This window comes from Bubalus bubalis, chromosome 4 (genome assembly GCF_019923935.1).
Source record: "Bubalus bubalis isolate 160015118507 breed Murrah chromosome 4, NDDB_SH_1, whole genome shotgun sequence".
NCBI classification, from domain to species: domain Eukaryota; kingdom Metazoa; phylum Chordata; class Mammalia; order Artiodactyla; family Bovidae; genus Bubalus; species Bubalus bubalis.
In genome coordinates, this window is record NC_059160.1 from 135,474,473 (window position 1) to 135,492,237 (window position 17,765).

Here is a 17,765-nt window from a genome sequence, read left to right on the forward strand (position 1 = left end):
ATGTATTCATGGTCCCCTTCAAAGATCCAATTTCTGCTAGGACGGGGCGCAACCCAAACCTTTTGAAACAAATCACAGACGGGAAACGAGGAGGATGATCAGGATCACTGATCCTACACTAATGAAGACAAGTAAACGTGTAGACTTCACATGCCTGAATTACCAGTATTGATACATTAATTCCATTTGGAACAAACATGGATGGAATAAACATGCATAATGAATCCGTTTATTTTTAGATGGTAAAGAACAATGCCTGCTGAAGAGGAATAGTAGATCAGGGATCGTTAGTAATGGCCGTTCTTCAAAGGAAAGAAATGCATTGCTTTCATCATTTTTAAACATCAATATGGTTATCTTCCTGGTACTTAAGGGTAGGCAAGTGTATTTTGAGTGTTGACACAGCTAAGTAAATATATTCATGATGTTACTGAATTAGGGGATAGCAGGTCTCTACAAGAGAGGAGGGAGCAGTGGGCAGTATAGGGTACAGTGACCTCAAAAACCTTCTAGCATGTCCTCTCTCCTTCACCCTGAAGCAGTCAGGTAGCAGCAATGTACCTGGGAATTATGAGACTGGACATTTTGAGGATTTACTAATAGAAAATCAAATGCAGTACTCAAGGTTATGGCTCAGACAAATGTTGTTGTTTCCCTGGACTATTGTAAATCCGTGGTGCCAAGGTCAATTATGATCTTTTTGTATCCGATTCAAAATTGCTGTGCTTTGCAATAGTACTTACAATCCCCAAGTAATATCTGAAGGTAAAAACACAGGCTTCAGCCATGCATCGTTATTTAAAAAGCACTTCTTATCTGGCATTTATCACATAAAATTAATGAATGATAACATTGGTGATGGGGAGGTATAAACATGATTTAGAAACTGATTAGAAAATAAAATCATGAAAAATGGAAGTAAAAAATTTCCCCAAATGCAAGAAAATTACATGATCCATGAATAATCTGTAAACAGAACAGTGAAGTACAGGTGGGGAAAAGCTTTGGAGTCTGACAATCATGGGCTCAACTTCTGTCTCTCATTTTTGCTCTGTTACTAATAAATTCGGGCTTACCTGGTGGCTCAAACGGTAAAGAATCCACCTGCCAATGCAGGAGACACAGGTTGAATCCCTGGGTCAGGAAGATCCCCTGGAGAAGGAGAACGGCAACCCACTCCAGTATTCTTGCCTGGAAAATTCCATGGACAGAGGAGCTTGGAGGGCTACAGTTCATGGGGTTGCAAAAGCGTAGGATAGAATTTTAGCTACCTAATAACAACAATTGATAAATTTAATGTCTGAGCCACATTCTCCTGATCTGCAAAATGAGAATAAAGCAACCTAACTTAGAGGGTTCATGTAAATATTAGCCGAGATAAAAGCCTTTGGCATCTACCAATTATTTTACTGTAAATGGACTCTAACTTCTGCTGGTGTATTTCCTGTTGATTCACACTGAGGCTGCCTAGTAGAACCCGAAATCCTCTATTCTAAATAATAAAATTTTTGGAGACTCAGAATTTAGACACCTAATTCAGAATTTTTAACAATTCCCTTTCCCAAATTAAAGATTTTTACTCCTTGCTCTTATTACCAAGGGAAAAAAAGGAGTATCACTTCATGAAGCCTAAGATTTCTTCTATCCTGATGATGACAAAAGAATCAGGCAAAGCTGATAGTGACTCCGATTCTAATATTCTGTCTATGTCATCAGCTGAAGTACACTTTTGATGGTGGTGTTAATTTCTTACCATACTACAAATCATATTTTAATTTTTAACCTAGGTTCTGAAAATTTGTTTGTTTTGAGGCCCTGAGTGAGCTGTTTATTATAAAATCACCTTCTTCCACAGTTTTCTCATAAAAAATTCTAAGTATGAGATGGAGGGCATGGGCAAACACACAGGAATGCACTGATTTTAAAACCCAAGGAATTAAAAAAAAAAAAAACCCACTGAATTAGCCAACACAAAATTATTTCACCACTTATCTTCAAAAATTTGGAGACTTCCAACATGTAGAAATTAATTATATTCACATTTCTTTATTTTACCATTAATATGATTATGATTTTGTTAAGGCAGGATGTATTTCAAGTTAATGTGTCAAGTGAAATTGGCTTGAAGTTAAGTAAATTGATTTATGCCATTCAGTATTATCACCTTCCTACCCTCCACGCCGCATTGTGGGCTTTTCTTTTTTTGGTGGGGGAGATCAATTATGAGAAACATCTTATTAGGAATTTTTTAGGGGCAGAAAGCCCAGCAGGGCCTTCCATGGTCCAGGAAGAATGATTTCATGGAGCCCAATATTCTGGGAAAATTGTGTTCTCAATGGGTGGGAATGAGGGGTGAGGAATCAGAGAATCAGCACAGGGCTGGCTATCAAGCTGGTCTGGGTTTGAACTCTAGCTGTACGCTTGCTAATTGTGTGACCCTGGGCTTGCAGAAACTTTCAGAGTGTTAATTCCCTTAACACAGAGAATGAGGATGATACCATCCATGCATAAGGATTCAACACGATCCTCACAGCACTGGATAGAGTGCCCAGCCCACTGTAATTCCTCAATGAATTATAGCTCAATAAATGAAAGAAAGGGTAAATGACGTCCCATATACTTTGCTATTGAGTATCCCACTATACTGTCCTCTTTGAAAAGTGAAAAATCACACGGGATTTCCCTGGTGGTTCAGTGGCTAAGACTCCAAGCTCCCGATGCTGGTTCGAGCCCTGGTCAGGGAACTAGATCCCACATGCCACAGCTGAAGACCCCACAGTCTGCGACAAAGACCCGCCACAGCTAAACAAACAAACATCACATAGAGCCTATAATAAAAATGCCAGGTTTCAGGTTGGTGGTGTTTTTTTTTTTTTTTTTTTTTTCTATTTGGTTTAGAGTGAATGAAACTGTTTAAACACACTGACAGTTCTAAGTGTCAGATACTGAACTGAGCCAATTAGGTCCAGGGTGGAGTACCTGATTGAAAATCTGACTGAAAATGACAGAGGCCCTCCCCAGTGGCAGTCGAAGAAAGCAGGGAGAAGAGAACGTGCTGGTAAAGGAAGGCAGTCCGCAGGCCACTATGAGTTCTGAAACCAGGTACAAACAGTGATAGCTCTATACTGGCCAGATTATTCACTCTTCCTTCAGTCCCCAACCAGCCCGCAACTGTAAAAACAGGTCTTTAACGGCCATGCTCCCTAGAGGGGATGATGAAATACAGAATATGTCTCTTATAGACATACTGTACAGGTAACATTTTGTTTCTTCTCAGTAATTATAGTGTATAAACCCTCCAGTGAAGATTGTTTCACTAGCTCAAATAAGTACTTTTCCTCTATAAATATTTCAATATTCATATCCTAATCTGTAAAATCAAGTTCATTTGTTAAAAGAATGATCTGATATCTCTATCTGTACATATGGTTCTTATGCTTTCTTTAATGTCTTCCTAGGCTATCATTTAACTACTGAGAAAGCTAATTAGTAACAGTGCTAATGATTAAGAAATACATTTAACATAAAAATCTTTGAGAGAATTTCTCAGAATGGCAGATGTAAATTCCCTGAGAGTACAGAAAAGTTTGCAAAGGGTTGAACTGAAGGACTCAAATGGTTGTTTGAGGATGCAAATCTATGAGTAAAATTTCACTCATCAAAGAATTTGAATATTTCCTGGGTGTAAACCTTCTTCAGAACATTCCCTTTTTTTTCCTCAGTTCCTCTGCCCCCTTCTTGGCTACAGTCACTTGATTACATTTGGGAGCCCACACTATAAGGGAAGCTGGAAGCCCTCATAAGGGCTCCCTTTATGCCAGGAACCTGGCAAAATGCATTTACGGTATTTCTACTCTTAACAATATGTATTCAAGTAAAGGGATTTCCATGTGGCTCAGTTGTAAAGAATCTGCCTGCCAATGTAGGAGACGTGGGTTAGATCCCTGGGTCGGGAACATCCCCTGGAGAAGGAAATGGCAACCCCCTCCAGTATTCTTGCCTGGGAAATCCCATGGACAGGGGAACCTGGTAGGTTACAGTCATGGGGTTGGAAAGAGTCGGACACAACTGAGCACGCACACGTGAAGAAAAGGATTAATAGCCCCATTTGACCAATGTGGAGTCTGAAGCCCAAAGAAATTTAGTTTAAGGCCACACAGCTAAATGTGGCTGCCGTATGAATGCACACTTAGCCCCAAAGCCTATTCTTTCCAGGACCATGAATTGTAATAAATACTAAGCCCTTTCCCCACACCTTTCTCCTTAGTGCTTGCCTACTTTATTCATGTTTTTAATCTTCTGCTAAACAAAATTGACCATCTGTTTACCTCTTCCACTGTATAGACTTCTTACAAAATTTTATTTCATTATGATAAAATAATGCTGTTCATATTAACATCACAAGGGTCTTAGGGGATCTACATGTAAATTATAAATGTGTCTGTGTCACTGACTTCCAGTCACTAGAAAATCTTGGGCTGCCTTCCATCCAACCCTCTCTGGCCAGCTTCTCCCTCCTATTTCTTTTCCACGCAGTGCACACATCCTTCTCATACAGTAATGATGCTAGTTGGCTTTTGTGCTGCCAAAAGAAAAGCCACAAAACTGGCAGATGTGAACATTAGTCTCTATTCGACCAATTCTAATGGGTTTCATCTAAATGCAAACAGAACTGATGACATGATCCTAATAAGTGGAAGGCCACCTATGACTGAGAAATAATTTACTGGGACCAACTAAAGCTAAATTGAAACCTACACATTTTATAGGCAGCTCCTATATTTGATAGTGATGGACTGTTCTAGTTCATGACACCACTATGAGTTCAGGAAAGCATAATTGAGTGAATGGGATAAACGCCAGGAAAATCTGACTTATATGTAAAAGATTCAAGCTTGATTTCCACTGCTTTGCTTTCAACTCTTCCACTTTTAACTTGTACAAACTAGAAACACCAATTTGGGTAAAATAATAACAGCTTGCTAGTTTCCAAATGTTACCTTTCTATGGGAAAATCTCTATAAGAAAGTTTGGATTATGTAACTGACAGTGTAACATTGTATTCAGACATTCTCTTTCAATAAGTGACCTATACATCAGTCAATAGAGGTAAACTAATGATTTAGTTTTTTCAGTGACTGAATCCTTCTTTAAAATTTTTTTAAATGTGGAATTACGGTAACTTAAGTAACTCTTTATACAATATTTAGATTTTGCAGTTAAATGTAAATGATGAATTTATCAAAATCTTGATTACTAAATAATTTAACTCTTCACGTTTCAAAGGTGACAATTTTTCTCTTGACATAAGAAATCACTATAGATGCCTATTAGTAAGAACCTCCCTTAAAAAAATCTCTCCTGGAGAGGTTCAGATGGCCCAAGAAAGGGACTTACAACCAAAGAGACCTTGGTCATAAGCCCAGCTATTTCTGTAAGTGAGGCAAGTTACATAACAAAACTTAAGCTTAGGCTAATACCTCTGTACATGGAGATAACATTATGGCATAGTGTTGACATAAAATCAAATAACACGAGGAATGTAAAAGTCACTCAGAATACTGGAGGCCCAATAAGAAATACTCATTTTATAATTCAGTCCTTCACCCCTAGCTGGGTAAAGTCACAAGGAGAAACACAAAGACAGCAAGTAGATGAATCTACAATTCCACCCTTTATCTTATTAATCTCCCATATAGGCGCAATGGAGGTGCACAATACATTTCTATTAAATGAGCAGAGAAGCAGGTATAATGTGACACCATTAATGTAAACTATTCTTATAACTATATCTCCAGGCAAGAACACCGGAGTGGGTTGCCATCCCCTTCTCCAATGCATGAAAGTGAAAAGTGAAAGTGAAGTCGCTCAGTCATGTCTGACTCTCAGCGACCCCATGGACTGCAGCCCACCAGGCTCCTCCGTCCATGGGATTTTCCAGGCAAGAGTACTGGAGTGGGGTGCCATTGCCTTCTCCACAAAGAACTTACAACACTGCCAAATCCTTTCTCCTCAAGCATACCTATGACAAGTTAGCACTTTTCCAGATTGAGATTCAATAAAACACACACACAGAATAACTGATTATCATGCCAAAGGAAAATTAAAAGACAGAAAAGATCAAGAGCCTCAGGAGTAATGAAGAAACAGTTTTAACTGCTGCATTATGCCAGTGACAAGCTAACAAAAGCGTTAGCGAAAAGGTAACCCTCTGGCACTGGTGGTGGGAATGTAAATTGATACAGCCGCTATGGAAGATGGTATGGAGATGCCTTTAAAAACTAGGAATAAAACCACCATATGACCCAGCAAGCCCACTCCTAGGCATATACCCTAAGGAAACCAAAATTGAAAGAGACACACGTACCTCAGTGTTCACTGCAGCACTATTTACAAGAGCTAGAACATGGAAGCCACCTAGACATCCACTGACAGATGAATGGATAAAGAAGTTGTGGGGGGTGTGTGTGTGTGTGTATATATACATATATATATGTATATATATATGCAGTAGAATATTAGTCATAAAAAGGAATGCATTTGAGTTAGTTCTAATGAGGTGGATGAACCTAGAGCCTATATAGAGTGAAGCAAGTCAGAACAAGAAAGATAAATATGTCATACTAACACATTTGTATGGAATCTAGAAAGATGGAACTGATAAATTTATTTGCAGGGCAGCAATGGAGAAACAGACAGAGAGAACAGACTTATGGACACAGGGAGAGGGCAGGAGAGGGTGAAATGTATGGAAAGAGTAATTGGAAACTTACATCACCATATGTAACACAGATAGCCAACGGGAATTTGCTGTATGTCTCAGGAAACTCAAACAGGGGCTCTGTATCAACCTAGAGGGGTGGGATGGGAAGGAACATGGGAGGGAGGTTCAAGAGGGAAGGGACATATATATACCTATGGCTGATTCATGTTGATGTTTGACAGAAAACAATAAAATGCGTTAAGCAATTATCCTTCAATTAGAAAATAAATCAATTTAAAAAAAATAATGAAAACTTTAAAACTACTATTCAGACATTAACAAATGCATAATTTATCCCTGACATGATCTTGGACTGGTTGAAAAGGTAATTGATTAATAGCTACTAAGTGTTTTCTTAAATAAACAGATGACTTTATTGAGAAAAAAAGTACCATAATCATAACAGATTACAGAGAACCAATCAGCTGACAAGTCTTATTGAATTGCCCCCCTATTTCTAAACCTCTGGCACACCAAAGGACAAAGGTTTACAGCCTTTCCTATGAGCGAGCTAAGCCTTCTTCCAGCCATCCTTTTCCAAATGCAGAAGAGTGGAGCCAAGGCAGCAGCCAGACATGCTCCTAGGGAGATTACCTGCCCCGCTTTAGTGAGCTGACTCATTGGCACAATCCCTCTTGAAGGCTCAGGGTGTAAATAATCCATTCTTCTGTTCAATAGGACCACCACCAACTACCACTCTATGGCTCTTAACATTATGCCAAGCACTGTTCCAATATGAATTCACTGACATATTATTACACCTCTGTGGCAACTATTACTGTATTCATTTTGCAGTTGAAGAGACCAAAGCATCTAAAGATTAAATAAATCCCCAAGGACACAGCAGCTAAGGGATAGCGCCAGCCCCTGAACTCAATCTGACTCTATAGTCCATGTTTCTAAGCATGATACGGCCTCTCATCCACCCATCTGTCCATCCAGCCACCACCTTTCGCCCTCTCTCACTTTTCACCAACCCTCTTATCCATCCTCCTACTCCGAAAGCCCCAGTTTGGTAGTAGCTGAGTATGATACCACCTCTGCCCTCAAGGAGCCCATAGTTTCTTGGGTGAGACACACATATAAATACATAATTAATTTCAGAGCAGGATATCAAGTATGTTGAGAGCGAAACCAGGCTCCCTAGAGGTCTAGAGACTATGGACTCGGCAGAGCAGAAAACAGACTAGGTTCCCTTTGTCTCTTAAGAGCCCACACAGTCCTCTTCCCCAAAGTGCAGGTACTGCAGTAAAAGCCTCCTGCCTGGCATCTTACACCATGGGTGTCACAGGCACCCAGATGACCAGATACAGGAGAGTCTGTAAAATGTCAGGAAGCATCACACTTCTATGGCAAGAGATCAGGTCCCCTGAAATCTCTTCTCAAATCCTTAAATTGCCTTAGCCTAAAACAACTGCAAGGAGATCCAACCAGTCCACTCTAAAGGAGATCAGCCCTGGGATTTCTTTGGAAGGAATGATGCTAAAGCTGAAACTCCAGTACTTTGGCCACCTCATGTGAAGAGCTGACTCATTGGAAAAGACCCTGATGCTGGGAGGGATTGGGGGCAAGAGGAGAAGGGGATGACAGAGGATGAGATGGCTGGATGGCATCACTGACTCGATGGACATGAGTCTGAGTGAACTCCAGGAGTTGGTGATGGACAGGGAGGCCTGGCGTGCTGCGATTCATGGGGTCACAAAGAGTCGGACACGACTGAGCGACTGATCTGAAAAGACAATGCTAGAGTTCTATTACAATAAACGCAGACGGACAAATTCCAAAGTCCTATGACCCAAGTTTAAGTGTAGACCCTCCAGTTACTAGGTTTATGACCTCAGGCAAGTTATTTAGTCTCATCAAGCCTCGGTTTCAACTATGAAAAATTGGGATGAAAATAATACCTGCCTCATAGAAAAGCTGTGAGGAAAAAAAAAATGAAATAATCCATAGAAATCACTCTGCAGATTGTCTGGTATACCACAAGCACCTAAGACACTGCTGTGCTGTTATTACAGAAACATGTCTTTGAGGATTTGATGTTATGGTATTTGCAATTTTTCACTGCCTTTTTCAAAATTAAAAAGAAAGAAATTCTTAAGGTAAAACATTAAAATCTATTGCAGAGGGTAAGAAAAACAGACTAACCACAATAGTGGAGTACTCAGAGATATAAAGCTTATTATTCAAGGTTCCAGATGTTTAGAAAATAGCTGATCATTTAGAAGATTCTCTGAATCAAGCCCACTTTGATGTGTAGCTGTGAAAATATTAACTACATACCTTGTATAGTATAGTAGTTAAGGAAACAAGCTAGAGAGTCAGGCTACTCAAATTGGAATCTCGGCTCTGTCACCAATGAGTGTGGGAACTCTGAGGCAAAACCCCAAGGCTCATGCCTCAGTTTTCTGATCTGGAAGATGGAAATAATAGAAATACTTTCTCATAGGTTTGTTGTGAAAAATAAACGAGTTTCCACCTGAAAAAGGTAATTTAAAACCCTATCTGGTGCACTTTATAAGAGGTCAAGAAATGTCCTGGGAGAAAAGAAATGAATCCAGGAAATTTAATTCTTCATCTTCCGCTTTAAGCCAGAAACTTGGCAGTCACCCTAGAATCCAATCTCTCCCTCTCACATCCTACATACAGTCCACTGCCAAGTTCTATTGAGTCTTCCTCTAAATATCTCTTGCATGCAACACCCCCTTCTCCATCGGCATCATCTCTGCTGCGGCTCAGACCCTCAGCGTCTCTCGTGCCTGCATCGTCACCACTGGGGCTTCCTGATGGCTCTTCCGGCTGATGCCCACAGCACTGATGTTTGAAGGCTGGTTCTCAACCCAGAAAGCTCTTCAGCCTCCTCTCTTTACCATCACCCCTGAAACCATTCAGGTCCCTCTCTCCTTTGAGCAGGGGTTAGTGTCCAGCTCCGTAAGACAGCGTACAAAGACCTTTGTAACCTGGCCCCTGACTACTTTTACAGCCATTTTTTCTGCCATATCCTCATGTCCCCTTTTCTCCAAAATACTGTTTGTTTCTCACACAGCTGAATGTCTCTCATACTTGAACCCCTGTTGGCCTGGGATTCCTGTCCTTCCGTTTGTCTATCTCGCTGACTCCGCCAAGGCTTAGCTATGCCAAGAACCTTCTGGGAGCCCTATTGAGTTGAACTGGTGGGGGGCTCTTGCTGTGGCTCCTTTGTAGGGTGTTTAATGGTGCTCTTATCTTCTTCCTCCTTGTGCAGGGAAGCATAGTGCAATATAATGTACTGTGGCCACTCTGCCTCATTTAGCTTTGTCTCCAACACAGAATATAATGCCTAATGCCAGAAGTTATTCAAATATTTGCTGAATGAATGCATGAATGCAAAAATAAAGCAATGAATATTCATTCATTCCTGCTCTGCCACTGGAATAGCTGTATGAGTTTGACATCAATAATCACAGAATTAATTGACTGATTATTCCTTGGTCATTCATAGAGAGAGAGAAAGAGAAAGAAATTCCATAGTGTCCTTTTTTTAAGTATAAATTTCCATGGGTCACCTCAAAGCTTGTTTCTTTTTTTTTTTTTTTGACAGGATGCAGTAAATACATACAAACTACATAAAAATATTGAATAAATTAAAGTTTGATCCTAATATTCCTCACTACTGAAATGTATTTTACCATTTAATAATATAATGTGGAGAAAGGGCAAACCATGCAGGTAACACAGCACCAGAAGCCAATGGCAACAAGGATAGTATGGGGCTGAAGAGCATTTGTGATTTCTAACTCTTGGGGGTTCAAGGTGGCTGGGACCCTCTCCAGACCAACACCTGCGGGCCAGGGAGCCTGCTGAATGCAGGAGATGCAGCGTTTCTCCCTGCAAGGTGCTTAGTAAGGGCATGGATCCAATACTAACCCACTCGCAGTCACTGTGTACCTTTGGCATGCCTCCTACTTGGTGCCAACCTAAGTCCTTCAGGAGAGAAGGAGAGTGAAGCTGAAAAACAGATCAGGGAAGAGCAATGGGAAATGAGGGTAAGAAACTTTTATATTAGATACTCACTGAAACTTTTTTTCCTTAAAGTCAGATGATAAAAGGATTAAGTGTTCATTCATCTAGGTAAATTTCTTTTTTTTAACAAACAGGAAGATTTTCTTTTACTTGATATGAAAGTTGTTGTGCCAAGAATAAAATACATCATTACTGCTGCTGCTAAGTCGCTTCAGTTGTGTCCAACTCTGTGCGACCCCAGAGACGACAGCCCGCCAGGCTCCCCCGTCCCTGGGACTCTCCAGGCAAGAACACTGGAGTGGGTTGCCATCATCATTACTAAAATTCAACTAATCATAAATTCCTATAAGTTTCCTACTTATTCATAGGGGCTTCCCAGGTGGTTCTGTGGTAATCAGTTATTCATGGTTATCAATATTCAAGAGACCAAATGTGCAACTCATTGGGTTTAAAAAAACTGAAATGTGAATCCTATATTAATTTTACATGCATATTACGATTTGAGTATAATACTTAGTAATATCCCATACTGTATGATTCTGTGTCATATAATCAAGAAAGGTTCATCTTGGGCTTGCTCAAACCTGAATTGAAGGGGAACCATGAATCAAATTCCTTGTTTTATAAACTAGATACTCTTAAGATTTCCTTTTGTATTTTGAGATTTTATGAGACTGCTCACTATTCCTTTTTGTAATTAAAATATCCTAGAGGATATTTCTGCATGTGAATGAGAATGAGTCCCATAATAACCCACTATATATATGTGTGTGTGTATATACACATTTTTTCATAAAATGCAAATGCAGTGTTAACTGTTTTTTGCTCACACTGCACAGCATGTGGGAGCCCAGCTCCCTGCCTAGAGACAGAACCTACACCCCCTTGCAGTGAAAGTCTCAGTGAAGAGTGTGTAGTCTTAACCACTGGACCGCCAGGAAAGTCCTCCCTGCAAAATATTTAAAAGCAGCTTTTCAATTGACAGGGGCCTACAACATGGAGTAAAATAGCCCAGAAACCTTAATTAGGATTTTAGGAAAAGGCAGGAAAAAAGAAACTAAAAGTTGAAATAATTCACTTTGTAGGAAATAAGTGTAACATACACTGTGTCATGGAAGGAGATATAGAGCATGTCTTCAAAGTCATTTAACCTTAACTTTGCACATAGAAGTGGTCCATGCGATCATTTGGCTGTGAATATTAAATCTTCTGTGATACATGTACCTTTGATGGGGAATATATATACTATACTGTGTTATGAATTAAAAAGCACAATAGCAATGGAACTGTTATCCATGAGCCCCTTTCTGGATCTCCTCTGTGAGTGCCCTGAGAACAAAACATTTAAATCTGCCTGCACGTTGACAACAGCGATACTGATATTTCTCCATGTTCCCTTCTGGTTGCTAAGAGATTTACATTGGACAGACTCTGTTGTACTAAGCATCTTGATCCACAAAGCATTTTCTTCAGCTCAGTGAGCCCAGAAACTCCCTTTGGTTCACCCCTTCCCTATTTTGCTTTCGAGTCAAACAAGGGACTGGGCACAAGGGCAGCAGACCTGTCGCTGCTCCCCCAGGACACGGCTGGCCATAAACCTGGCTCGGCTAGTAACTCTTACACAGAATATCGACATTAATGATGAAACTATATACAAATTTATGTTCCTGTCCCTGTGTTTCTTAGAAGCCAGTTTATCATGTCGTGGGGGTGGAGGAGGGGGATGTGCATAGAGAGGTCAAAGTATAGTGACCGACCCACAGACAAACCTAACTTTCATAAAATTAGACCAGAACCTAGCAAAACAAGGCAATTTCGTAACAACTCTGCTGTGTGAGGCTTTGAAATACACCTGCTGAGAATTTCCTAACTTAAGTCTGTACTTCTGTGAAAATATGTTCAAGAAGTTTTTTTGCGAGAACCCTGAAGCAGGAAACACCTATATTTAATGTCATGTGGCAGAACCACCGCAACTCTCTGAACTCAGTCTCAGAAAGTCTGCCAGTAACAAAAGGCAAAGAGGTTTCTCTAGACCTTTACTTGGAAGAAAACGGCAAAGGCCCTGAAAATATTCATGATCACTCCTGAAGGAAGGTACATGGGGTGGATGAAATCTGCATGTCATTTGCAAGGCACGTGGATCACTGCTCAGAGCAAATTAAGATGATCTTTCCCTTGGGAATTCTCACAAAGAGACATAAAAATGCTTTATGACCTGACTTCCATATTCAGATCACAGAGTTTTAGTCAATTTTTATGAACTGTCATGGAAGAAAAGTGATTTCGGGCCTCACTCTCCAAATTGGTATCTAGGATTCATATTTAAGGGCACAGGCCCCAAAAGGTAAGCACTCTCAGGCTGTAATTAAACACCAGTGACCCAGAATATTCCTCCTATTTGCTCCCCTGCATTAGAGTATCAGTAGGGGATGATCAATACTCATGCTCGGATCTAAAGCATTCAGTGCTGAAGTCCCTGCCTTGTCATGGGAATTCCTGCATTCAGGATAATCACTCTCAGCCAGTAGAGAAAGACAAACCTCTGTGCTTTCAGCGGTTTAAAGAATAAAGAAAAGTTATTTCCAGCAGCTTATTTCCATTGCACAACCTACCTAGGAAGTACCTTATGGAACTGAGAGTCAGAAGGAAAGAGAGAACCAAAAAAGCAAAGCAGGAAATGACTTTACTGTTACGTCTTTAAGGTCACAGATCTGCCTGAGAAATGCACACATGTGACACAGTTCTAGCACAAAAGCTCCTTTTCCATGAGACAGAACTGTTAAGAAGTACAAAGGCTGCTTCTCTGCTCTTTCCCTCAATTCTAACTCACCGCAGTGCATTTAACCTTGACTGGGCTGGAAAGAAACTACTTTGAACTCCCTTGCAACACCTTTCCATGTCATGGAAGCATGCCCATGCCTATGTAAAGTACAAGCGTTCCGCATCAGCACTGCAATCCCCCCACACGGGATAAAATCTTGCCCTGCCTTGCCCACCCTACACCCGTGGTCTACCACAGGGTTTCTATCATCTGTTCCCAATTTACACACCCAACTTACACACCCAATTTACACTCTACACCGCATGTAAAAACAGCCCCGAATGCTTCTCACAGATGCCAAGAGGAATTAAAACATAAAGGATCCAGGCAAGATCTATGCACTGGCATACATAGCTACCTTTTTCTTCCGATCCCGGGACCGTTTGCGGTGTTTCCTTTTTTTCTCTGTCTCTTCTTCAGCATTGATTTCTAAATCCCGGGTTTTCTTTAATTGGGAGGCCGCATGAGCCATAATGCATTGAAAAGGACCCTCTCAAGCACGCAGGGCTTCCTGGTAGAAGGTGATATCCTCAGGCACCTTTAATCAGGCTTCCAGCAGCATTCCAATCACTGGAGAGAAACCTTGGACTCCAAGCAGGAAAACATTCAAAATGCCAAGATGCTGGAGAAGCCGAAGCTTTAAAAACCCCAACGATGGTTTCCAGACCTCATCCTACACCTCCCTGTACCTGAACCTTTACACGAGAGTGCAGCCATCCTAATGCATTTACCGTAGTGAAAAAGACAGCTGGGACACAGGAAGCTGTATTATGGCTGTATCCCCTGCCACCAGCTGGAAGTGTCTAAGTGATTCCTCGGAAGGGGGAATGCTGCAAAGGATGCTTCTCTGAAGGGAAAAAATCAAGAGTCACCGCACATGCAGGAGCAAAAATCCAGCACTAATTCTGAAAACCTATTTTAGAATCCTTCGAAAAAAAGGCAGGGCTGCAATTTATACATCACCACTAGGTCTGCACAGAGCAGAATTTAACCCGTAAGAGAATGGAGCGGTTCCTACTCCAGTGTAACTGCTGATGGTGACAAAATATATAAAATAAGATTTTACAAAAGACACTCGATTTTGCTGTGGAGACCCTGACTGCATGATGGGGAAGACAATGCAGGCATTGCTCATCTCCACAGTGAGGCCTTTATGCTCGACTATCAGCCTAAATGCATTTTGTGGGGGAGGATTCACAGAAGGGCCTGTTGTCTTTTAAAAACAACATGCTGATTACAACACATCATACAGTAGGCCATGAGCATGTTGGTGTAGGGAACAGATGCCTGATTCAGAGGGGTTCCCCAGGACTCTCCCCTCCTGAGGTCCGAGGGTCACAGAAAATCTGCGCTGCAGTCAGGGGCTCCGAGTCGAGGAAATGTGGACTCGGCGTTCATGTGCACTTCAATCACCTTACTATTTTTGCCACCTGAGTCCTCAATGACTGCAGCTTCTGAATATTCATGAGGTGAAGTGAAGCAGCAGCAGGGCTCAAGGCCTGCTGGGCTATCTTCTGCTAGGATGCACGTACTGGAAGAAATCTAATAAGTCAGGAATCATTCATATACTCAAACACATGGGGCCCAAAACATGGCTGAAACGTCAGTCTGGACCTGAACCATTAGAGCCCCAGTGAGAAACCTTAAATTCCCCAAGTAAATGAGCAGGGAAGAAAAATATGATGCTTCACTGAAAAGACTTAGTGTGTGTGCTTCTAATATTCAAAGTCCTTGACCATGGAAGTCAGTGCATTTTGAGTTTGCAGGTGGTGGTGGTGGTTGTTCAGTCGCCAAGTTGTGTCCAACCCTTTGCAACCCCATGAACAGCAGCACGCCAGGATTCAGTTCGCAGGAGTCACTGTTAAAATGTGTGGAGGCCAAAGCATGCAGTCCAGAGGTGTTGTGCAAGGATTTGGTTGGAGGTCCCTGGGGCTCTGTTGACCTGATTCATTAAGAGCCCCAAGTGTAAGTTCCTGCCAACAACTACTCACTGTATTTCTGATTTGGAGATCAAGAACTTTCTTCATTCTTCCCTAGCAGGGGGCCTTACATCTTCCCCTGGGCAGTAACCGAGATTGGAAAGCAAATGAGTACCATGGCCGTGACCTACTGCAAGTGGATTGAAATAGATGGCCTCACTGTGAACCATGTGAAAATCACTGTGGCCCAATATTTCTGAGGACCCACTGACACTTGTCCGCTCGCTTTCCCACAGAAGCTATCTACATGAAGGAGGAGTTGTAGAAAAGCTCCCAACTGCCTACAAAACCATCGTCTGATAAAAAGCAGGGGTGGGGAGGAAGGCAAGGGATGAAATGTAATTCAGATCCAAAAGCAATAAACTGTATTTGGAGCTTCATAATAAAAATAAATGCTTTTCTATCAGAAGAAGTTTTTATTGTAATAGTAATAGGTGGGGCAGAAAATATAAAAAGTTAAACTTTTGTGTGCTTGCTCCTGATATTAACCATCCTGGACTTCTGAGGAATATTCACAACATTTCCTATCCTTATTTTCAGCAAGCTGAAGAGGATAGCCAGCTAAAAAACTGGCTGATTTCCCACTGGCTCCAGGATCTTCTCTTTTTTTCTTCCTTTATAGATACTAATGCTACTTTAAAAGGTTTTTATAAGCACACCTGACCAAGGTAACTTTGCCATCTAAGGCTGGCAAAGCTACTGTCCCATTGATCTCTATCAGCAAAAGCAAAGATGGAAATTAGGAAAACAGGTCCTGGTATTTTTGGACACATTTCTCTCTGGAATAATTCTTTGCTTTCCCAAAATGTTTAGAAGTTGAGAATAAGTCACAACTTATATGCCGCTATAATATGATTTTTTTTTTATAGTGGATTTTGCAGTTAGTGGTTGTCCCACCAAAACTAAACTCTAAGACATAGCTCATTTAGATTCTCTTACAGAAAATATGGGCTTCTGTTTGCCACTTTTAAACTAGAACTTTAAATAGCAAAACTGCCAAGAAAGGCAGCTCCGTGAGTCCTAGGATTTGATGGTAATATCACTAAAGTCTTAGTTCCTTTCTTCCTACCCAGCACACACCCTTATATAAAGCTCCTGGTGCATTTATTTTTTATTTATTTATTTATTGCAAAGGCATTTACCCAAGATTGCCACAAATATTAGCATTTGTTCCTCCTAAACTAAATTCACAGTTCTAACAATAATTCTAGAAAGCAAGCTCTTATTGTAGCTGAAACAACCAAGAAAAGAACTTTCAAAAACTTAATTATTTGCCTGAAGTTTTATAAAACTTTTCCACTTCAGTCTCACGAGATTGTTCTCTTCTGGGTGATGATCAAATTCATTCAAACCTTCCAAGTAAAACTTTGCAGCTGGTATAAGAGTAGGTCTCCAAGCAGAGGGGCGGGTCTCTGCAGCAAGAAGGAGATGCAGTAAGCACCTCAAACAGTAATGCGAGGTCCACGGGGTAGCTTCTCCAGGCCTGCTCCCTGACACTGGCCATGAGGGTGTAAGGAACAGGACTTGCATGGGATGGGGTGGCCCATCTGAGGAATGCTGAAGCTACAGAAAGTTAAGGAACAACTTCTCTTAAGAAAAAAAAAAAAAAAGAAGCTATTCTGGCTTTATAAAAATTCCAGGTACAAGAATTCCTACACCAGCTTTTCGAAACAAAGTTAAAGACTGATCTTTCAAACTTTTATTAGCTGCAGAAATCTTTCCTTTGAATAAGCCCTACAGGACAGGCACTGAGAATAAACCAGAGAGTGAAGTTACCTAGCTGAATGGAAGGGACACTGTCTACAGCCCCAAGTTTTAGACTTCCTCAACCTCCCTCCTGAAGGCAGGTTGGATGAGCACGGTTTGAAATTTGAAATCTGGCACTTGGCAGCAAGGAGTCCTGATCTTTCCCTGGTGTCTACCTTTGATTATAGAAATTATATCAATAAGTGATTCCTCCTATTAAACCTTCCTCGTAATCTTATTCAAAATAATTCCTGATTTCTGATCAGAAGTGACATGTTTCATCAAGTCCTTCTTGTCCTCACTTTATTAGAGTGTAAAACTAGTATAAAAAAGTAAAAACCACTTTCCAGTTTGGCATCCGGAATAATGGCTATACCCCAAATAAATTCTAATCCAGGAATTAAAACGCTGTGACTAAAATATGCCAATGAAAGTAAAACCAAATCAATACACT

General features: G+C 40.8%; 1 protein-coding gene across 5 annotated transcripts in view; it reads right to left on the reverse strand.

The window, feature by feature from the left end:
- Window positions 1-17,084, reverse strand: part of ANK3 (ankyrin 3) — a 373,791-nt gene extending 356,707 nt beyond the window's left edge. Inside the window, exon 1 of one of the 5 annotated variants that reach the window (XM_045165538.1) lies at window positions 13,945-17,084. In XM_045165538.1, the coding sequence (XP_045021473.1) occupies window positions 13,945-14,058 (114 nt within the window). In that variant the 5' untranslated portion in view covers window positions 14,059-17,084. The remainder of the gene's footprint in view (window positions 1-13,944) is intronic. The other 4 variants (XM_044942122.2, XM_044942121.2, XM_044942136.2 and 1 more) reach the window with 4 other exon arrangements.
- Window positions 17,085-17,765: the final 681 nt, after the last annotated feature.